At 32.3% G+C, this 8984-nt stretch overlaps 1 protein-coding gene across 2 annotated transcripts in view; it reads left to right on the plus strand.

Annotated features, from left to right (window-relative positions):
- Nucleotides 1-7366, plus strand: part of RB1CC1 (RB1 inducible coiled-coil 1) — a gene marked incomplete at its 5' end in the record, with an annotated part of 52453 nt that extends 45087 nt beyond the window's left edge. Inside the window, 4 exons of one of the 2 annotated variants that reach the window (XM_084229558.1) lie at nucleotides 2144-2202; nucleotides 3988-4124; nucleotides 6374-6444; nucleotides 7189-7366. In XM_084229558.1, the coding sequence (XP_084085684.1) occupies nucleotides 2144-2202; nucleotides 3988-4124; nucleotides 6374-6444; nucleotides 7189-7266 (345 nt within the window). In that variant the 3' untranslated portion in view covers nucleotides 7267-7366. The remainder of the gene's footprint in view (nucleotides 1-2143; nucleotides 2203-3987; nucleotides 4125-6373; nucleotides 6445-7188) is intronic. The other variant, XM_084229559.1, reaches the window with a different exon arrangement.
- Nucleotides 7367-8984: the final 1618 nt, after the last annotated feature.

Consider the following 8984-nt stretch of genomic DNA (forward strand, 5'->3'; position numbering starts at 1 on the left):
CAATATTTCTTCTTTCATAATAACTGGGTAGTGTTCCATTTAGTATACAGTCCTGAACTACTTTATCCAGTCATCTGGTGGTGGGCATTTAGGTTATTTGCATATGTTTGCTATTTGGATAAAATTTTTGAATACCTAAATAAAGTTGACTATGGCCTGAAAATGAATGGTCAGATTTGTCTTCGTTGGCAGCAAATAGGCCATTTGAGTGATTTTGATAATAAGTTGCTATATAGGCCTTTCTATTGATTATGTTTTGCTGTTCTTTTTTTAAAAAAAAAAAAGATTTATTTATTTATGCAAGAACCGGGGTATAGGCCGGATGTGTGGGAGGGTGAGTGGATTCACCAGAGACAGAGTGGGGAACAGAACAGGCCGACTGACTGAAACACACTGCTGAGGGGAGCAGCAGGCAAGACATGGGAGGCCCACTCGCCATGTGGGTATCTCCACAGCCAGCGGGGATCGAACCGGCACATTAGAGGCTGTGGACAGCTTCACAGCCTGTGCTCAACTGCCTGTGCTACCAGGAAGGCCCCTGTTCTTTTTTTTTTTTAATGCTAATTGAGGCTCTATTGAGAGGCAAAATGGAAGACATTTTGAGCATCAAAATGGGACTTTAAATAGATTTGTCTTGATTTGTCCTTGATTTGTTCAACAATGTATTGGGGCTACTCATTGGGGAAAGATGGTCATCCTTGCCATCCTTTCTTTTTACCAAAATGGTGGTACTTTTGTCCCTTCTATTAAGTAATACTGAGAAATTGGATTGAAGCCTGTCTGAGAATAAGAAGTCCTAGCTAATCCAGCACAACAGCACTCAGTTAGCATGTCCTATTCAGTTGTGCTGCTTGTCCGGATAGCAAATGGATGGCAGTCACACTTTCATTATTTAATGCTTGCTCAGAATACTGGACTTTTAAAACTGAGACATTTAAGGATTTCTCTTTGAGATGAGACAAAGGGACATCACCAATTTTCGGAAATATACTTTCCCACCCCCATTGCAACCGGAGTAGTATTGTTTTATATAAGGTTTTTCTAGAGTTTTTTTGATCTGTTTATTCTTTTGCTAAAAGGAAAGATTTGAGGGGCCTCCCTGGTGGTGCAGCGGGTTGAGTGCAGCACTGCAACTGTCCACAGCCTCTGCAGCACGGGTTCTATTCCCAGCCAGCCACGGAGATTCCCACATGGTGCCCCAGACCTCTCCTGTCTTGCGCTTTGCTCCCCTTAGCAGTGTATTTTGGTCCTTCTGCCTGTTCTGCTCCCTGCTCTGTCTCTGGTGAATTTTCTCACCCTCCCACCCTCTGGTCTGTACACCAGTGCTTGTATAAATAAATAAATCTTAAAAAAAAATTAAAAAGGAAAGATTTGAAACCAAGGTGTTGTAATTTTCAAACTCTTCTTGAAAAATGTCAGTCTCTTTAATATTAAATATATAATAATAACTAAAATACAAATCTATATTCATGTTTTCCTCGTTTTAATTTGATTAAGAATATAACAAAAAGTAGGTAAAATTGTTGAAATAATTGTATAGAAAGACAAGTACCTTATTATCTCATATATGTGGAATAAAAAAAAAATAGACTCATGGAGATACACCAAAGTGGTAGATTGCCAGAAGCATGGGTTAATGGAGAGGGGACAGAAATGGGTAAAAGAAGTCAAAAGGTGAAAATATCCAGTTATAAAATAAATAAATCATGAAGATACACAGCATAGTGATTGTGGCTGATAATACTGTATTGTATATTTCAAAGTTGCTAAAAGAGTAGTTCTTAAAATTCCCATGAAAAGAAAAAAAATGTATAGTCACAGTTGTTACATAGACTTACTGTGGCGATCATTTTGCAATATATACAAATGCCAAATCATTATTTTATATACCTCAAAATAATATGTTGTTATGTCAGTTACATATCAGTTACCACCACCACCCCCATAAAAAAAGAAAGTGATTTTTGAAGGAGAGGAATTACATTAACTAAATTAAATACTATATAAACTTGGACTTTTAAAAACTGACTAAGATGTGACTGTGACACTGAAAGAAAATTTATACAGTAATGACATAATAACTACATGTAGTACTTTAATTGTATAAGCTTTATGAATTTTCTTTTTTTTTTTTTTTTTTCAGATGTCTCAGAGCATGTCTTCAGTATCCTCAAGGCATTCTGAAAAGATAGCTATTAGAGAGTAAGTATTTCATTTCTGTTTTCTTTGAAAAAAATTTACTGAACTAAATATTGAGATATTTATGAGAGTGTATTTTAAAGTATTTTAATTATAATCCTTTAGATCCAGGTTCATTGAACTGGGTGTTTTATATCATTGGGAGTGAAAAGTTTTTTGTTTAAATTGAAAAAGCAAGGTTTTTCTAAATTGTTATTCTGAAACATTAGGATTAAATTCCAAGACATTCTTGTTACAGCTTTAATTATCAATCACATAAATATTTTGAAACCTTTTGATTCTAGTTTACTTTTCAGCTGGTACATTTCTTAAATCTCATTTATTTCCTTAGTCTTTATTTTTAGATAGTAATGTCTTGATTTCTTAAAGTTGCAGTGTTTACTTATTTTTTATACTCTTACTGATATGCCACAAATTCATAATACACTATTTAATTTTTTGGTTGAGTAATCTAATAGTTAATTTCCATAAACCAAATTAGTACATAGTAATATATTTCTTTTTTTTGACATAAGTTACTTAAAGGGAGGGTCCCTGGAATGATAAAAGCATTGATAGCAGCTTTAACAATGCTAGTCAGTTTATAAACCTGTCAGGATTGAGACAATAATCAGTAAACAAAACATATTTAAAATATTTTAGTATAATAAGTCTGTTGACTAAATTTTTGGTTATGAGATTTCTAAGGGGATCTCCTTAGAATTTTATCTTTTCTCAGTGATTTGAGAAAAAAGATCTGTGTTCACCAGTGTTTGTCAGATCAAATCAGTTTATGGTCTTTAAAAGACCAGAGAAAAAGGATTTATCTTCTGGTATTTAGCCAAAACTTCTTACCACATTTGAAGTTAAACAATAAGTAGAAGATCAGGTCTTTTAAAAGCTTTGCCACTGATTTTGATGATTTATCTGGTATAGGATCCATTAAATTCAAAGTTAATTTTTAAGACCTCTTGATAATTTGAACATATTTTTATTTTTATTTTTTAAGATTTATTTTTATTTATACAAGAGCTGGGGTACAGGTCAGAGGCATGGGAGGGTGAGAGGATTCACCATAAACAGTGGGGAGCAGAACAGGCAGACAGACCAAAAGCACTGCTGAGGAGCAGCAGGCAAGACAGGAGAGGTCTGCCGTGCCATGTGGTTATCTCCCTGGCCTGCCAGCTATCGAACCCATGCTGCATATGCTGTGGACAGCTTCACAGTGCTGTGCTCAACCCGCTGTGCCACCAGGGAGGCCCCTTGAGCATCTTTTTAAAAAATGTTCTGAGGAAATAGACTCCACTTAAAACTTGTAGGCAGTTGTACCCACTTCTTTGTCTCCTTCTTCACTGCCTTCAGACCTTTGCCCTAAACCAGTTATTCCATTGACTTGTTTAAACCTAAATGCAAGCGCCTAGCTAGCTCAGATTGTTTCTCTTTCAAGTTACTGACTGTAAATAAGTTTGCTCCCTCTGACCATGTTTCTTGTTGCAAAATGAAAGATAGGTGACTAGCCCTATAATTATACGAGCTATATTTGGTGTTTTTCCACCCTTCAAGCATTTTTTTTTTCCTTTAAAAAGGTAAGACTTTTGTCTTTGGTAGTGGGTGGCATCATCCTTTGAGCAGCTTTTAGACTGGCATTCCCATTAGGAGCTAAGTAAAAGAATGAAAAACCATAAAATGTGAAATTGAATATGGCACTGATTCTGAAATACATGGTTGAACACTGCACAGTATACTTAGATTTCTGAAATAGGGTGCTAATAATTCTTTAGAGCAATAAAATTATATTTCTTTATTCAGTTTTCAGGTGGGAGATTTGGTACTTATTATCCTAGACGAGCGCCACGACAATTATGTATTATTTACTGTTAGTCCAACCTTATATTTCTTGCATTCAGAATCTCTGCCTGCCCTGGATCTCAAACCAGGTGAGGGTGGTAAGTGTCACATTCTTAACTAAAACAATAAATGTGCAATAGAATATTTTGAGGTATATATTTCTCCTGTTGTCTAGTTATATCAGAATTAAATCACTGAGAAGGCTACTGCTTTATTTGCTTTATTCTTTTTTTTTTTTTAAATCGCATTATCCACATGACTTTCCTGGATTCCATTACCAATTCTGAAATTGGGATTTAGCTATTGCTGTTAGAGCAATAGCAATTACATACATAGAATACAATAGCCAGAATTCTCACAAATTAGTAAAGCTTTAATTAATGCTTATTTGTTTATAAAAGACTTTACTATTTTTGGCAAAAAAAAATTAAATTATAAATGTCTTTTCTATCCTGTATATTTCCTGTATTCCTGTCTTGAATTACATTGAACTAGTCAATACTTAAACATTTTTATAAAAAGGGAATTAACTTTGTTAAACTTTATTAAATTGTCTATAATCTGTTACTTTGATTTTTAAAGAGTTTTAAATGAACAGAATAGATACCTTGGGATATTTAACCTAAATATAAATCTTAAAAAACAAGAACATATGTCCATAAGATTAATGGTCTTTTTTGGAATTGCTTGTCAGTATGGTCAAATTCTGATACGGGCCAGTGGCACATGGTCACTACATCATGGCTATTGGTTGTGCTTATCAAGAATAAATACCGTATTCACATAATCATATAAAACAGGAAGATAAGCTTACAACTTGCTGGTGTTTTACTTTGAAAAAAGTGAACATAAGTTTTTTTCTTAATTTTTTTTTGTGGTTTTCTTTCATGTTTAACTTTTTATTTGAGAATGAGTTTTAAATTTATGGAAAAGTAGCATTAAGTAGTACAGTAGTTCAAAAAACCTAGACCTTTACACAGATTAACTTGTTTATATTTTGTTCCATTTGCATTATCTTTACATATATATATATGTATATATAAATGCACAAATACATAAATGCACACAAGCATGTACTTTTTTTTTTCCTGGAATCATGTGACTAATTTATATTATCATGGCCCTTTATCTAAATATTTCAAGGTGCATTTCATAAGAATAGGAACATTCACTGAATGCTTTTAGAGTATACAGTACACATTACCATTTTAAAATTGCTCACAAGTCCCAGAGAAAGAATTTATTTGATTTTACTTTACTCTCATCCTCTCTTTGTTTTTGAAGACTATAGAACACATAATACCAATTGGGGGGTTATGATACCCTATTACTATGGCATTGCTTAAACGGTTGTGTGGATTACCAGAATGCTTTAATGCCTGTGACAGTGAGACTCATTACTCCTCAAACATAAACCAAAAAAATCATTCACTTTTAGATAATTCTTTTCAAAAATCATTATAATAATAGCTCTTCAAAGTGTATTCCATATCTGGTGATCCAGGGGACTGTCACATGACAGTGTCTATTCATTTCTGATAGTTTATTCAGAATATTTTTGATTTCTGTCTTTCCAAATGGTGTTGATAGAATAAAAGTTAGTTTTGATTTCTCTGGTATTTCAGAGATTTTAATTTAAATATATAATTTATTGAATTGATACTTTTAAAATCAACTTTTATCATTTCTGATGAATTTAGAGAATGAATATTTACTTCTTCTTAGCTCATCACACTTCAGCATTACAAGGACACTGAATCCTGTCTCTTCCTGCATTTTTTTATTTCCCCTTCATATAAGTACTACAGTTCCAGACTTTGTTTGGTTTCGAACCTTTATTAGTTACTTATTGTGCACTTTACTGTGTGCACACTGCCCTGCAAGGCACTGTAGAATGCAGACATGAGAAAGATGCAGTTCCTTTCCTTGAGAAATGTTGTGAAAACATTGCCCTTCAAAACTAGTGCTGTGCCTTTACATTTTGTCTGTATAACATTTTCTGCTCTCAGTAATGGTCATCTCTTTTAACACTTTTAGTAGGTGGCACTGTTGAGCTAATTTATTAATACCTATTTGTACTTAGATTATTTATACTTCTTGAACTTGGTTCGTTCTGTGATTTTTTACTTGCCATCTATATTGAATTAGGAAATAAAGCCATATATCACTGGTTGAAAAGTAACATGAGTTCCATTTTGTTTTATAAGTAATACTTTTTCACTTACGAGAACTTCATTATTCTGATTTTGCCAGTTTTGGTTTCCTGAGTCTATAACTCATGAAACAGTAGTGAGGCTACAACTCATAACTGTGCTTTCAAAAAGAAATTAATGATTTGATTCAATAGCTTCAGGTGCAACTAGAAGACCCTGGGTTCTTGGAAAAGTAATGGAGAAAGAATACTGTCAAGCCAAAAAGGTAAAAACTGCATCATGTGTTAATTTATATAGAAATTGTTAATAATTCTTTCCTTGGCTTTTTTGCTCACTTGAGATAGCCTTGAATTTAATGAGACTGAATTTGAACTAGCAATTTTATAAATACATTTGTTTATTTTAAATCTCTCAATATATACAGGAAAACAACTGCAAATCTCTTTTCTATGACTGTGAAGCTACTAGTGTTTTTATGTGCTAGAAAAAAAAAGAGCCACAGCATAATTGATGATTGAAAGTGAATTTTATTAATAGGAAGGTTGATGTTTTCTTATTTTCATATGCTGTCCCCCTTGTTAAAAAAAAAAAAAACAGATAATGTAAAGGGTTTGATTTTTTAAATGCACCTGATTGTAATGTCAACAATATCAGGGCTATAGAATCAGTGAAATCTATTGAACATCCTTCCTAAATCATTATAATTTAGGGTCCCTGTGCTCCAGAGCTCTAGTCGTACTTAAACTGTGTAGAATTAAGGTTTCTTTCAGTACTTAAAATAAAGGCCATCTTACTAACTTTGTACTATTTTTTAGTGATGATGATTATCAGTTTTTTTCTTCATCAGTAGTAATGGCTCACTAAATTCTTCACTGGTTGAGGGGTGGATCTTGGGTAGTTTGATAAAGACTTCTCCCTTACTCTGATAATACTTAATAGATTTGAGTAGTGTGTTAGTATAGTACATGTATAAAATCACTTAAATTCTTTTCTTTTTTTTCCTTCTTAGGCACAAAACAGATTTAAAGTCCCTTTAGGGACAAAGTTTTACAGAGTGAAAGCTGTGTCATGGAATAAGAAAGTATAACTTATGGAAGAAATGAATACATTCTGTGACATTTTTCTGATTTGTCCTACACTACTCATTCATCACTCCAAAAACAGCAGGCCGTCTTTTTATACAAAAGTCAACATGACAGTATACTTCATTGATTCATTTCCTTTTTAACTGGCTACATCTTAGGAACAATAAATTCATCAAAACCCTTGAATGAGTTAAAATGGTTTTGTTTTTGGTTTTTTACCCAAGTAACTCTAGAAATGCGGACCAAACTAATTTCATTTTCTCAAAGGGCATACCCTGTGCATTGTGGCTTATGATTAGCCATATTAATTGCCTGTTACATATACATTAGCTTGAACTTAGATATTAAATGTTAGTTATCATTACCAGCATTTGTCCTTTTGTGAAATCAATATCAGAAAACTTGCACTCTTTAACATTCTTTATAAAATGTATAAATTCTTCAAAACTATTTAAAGAGGAGTGTTACTGCATGCAGATAATCATAATTTTGAGTTTGCCTCTATAGATTACTAAAGCAAATTGTTTCATTTATTTTTTTAAATGCCCTTTGATGTTTCAAAACATAAAAGAACTCTAATTTGATTGACTGATTATTAAGATCAGCCATAATCAACAGTCTTCAAAAGCACTTTCAATAGATTGGTCACCTGGGTTCTATAGGGAAGAGTCTGTGCTATTGAATTTCAAATACAGCACTTAACTCTTCCCACCATCTTTATTATTCTGTTTAGAATAATCATATTGATGAAATTGTAATTCATGTTTCAGTTTCAGAAAAAAAATTCATTGTATATTAACCATTTAGAGATCATTTAAATAACAAAATATTGTATTGTAAAAGACATGTAGAATTTTAAAACAATAAAGATTTGAACCTGTAAATGCGTGTGCCTTTTAAAGGAGGATACATTTTTAAGATACTTGAGTGATTGCTGGGAAGTATGAAACTTGTTCTGTATCATATCAACATAGAAACATGTTTATTACAAAAATGTTCTTTGTATGCTATGTAACAGGGTAAAACAGTATTATGTAGAATAGAATTGTATAAACTAGAACTTCAGACAAGTTGCCATTGAGCAGAGTTATTTAAATAAGTTAGTTGGGTTGGATGAGACTTTTTCAGGTTTGTCATTAGAGAAAAATTAAATGATTCTTTTTCAGAAAATATTTAATTTCTTCATAAAAATAAGTTGAATATTTTTTTAATTATGTATATCTAATAATATAGAAAACAAAATAAACAACCATAGTGTATAGAAAACTGAATTTGACAGCATATTAATGAATAAATGAACAAATGATTTGACATGTTTGTATTCAGTCCTTCCATGACATCATTATGCAAAGAATACAAAAGCAATAAATAACTTTATATACTGAGTGGTTTTGTAAAGCACATTTGGTTGAGTATCAATAAATCTACCAGGTAGGCATTTGGCATAATTGGTATCCTTCAAATTTAATAAGTGGTCACTGTGCTGTAGAATTGCCAGGGCTGACTCATGACATCAAACCTATTATCTCATTAAAGTTACTAATTTAAAAAGAAATGTTACTAATTTTAATGTTGGCTTTTGGTTGTGTATTATTTTTCTTACAGCCTATTTTATATCCATCCTGGCAGCGTTCATGGATACCTTTATAAATCAAGCAAAAAGAAAATGTAGTTTTTAGAATTTTCTTTTTAGTTAAAAAGAAGAAAAACAAAACTGGAA

Source organism: Talpa europaea (assembly GCF_964194135.1).
Source record: "Talpa europaea genome assembly, chromosome: 3".
Classification (NCBI taxonomy): Eukaryota; Metazoa; Chordata; class Mammalia; order Eulipotyphla; family Talpidae; genus Talpa; species Talpa europaea.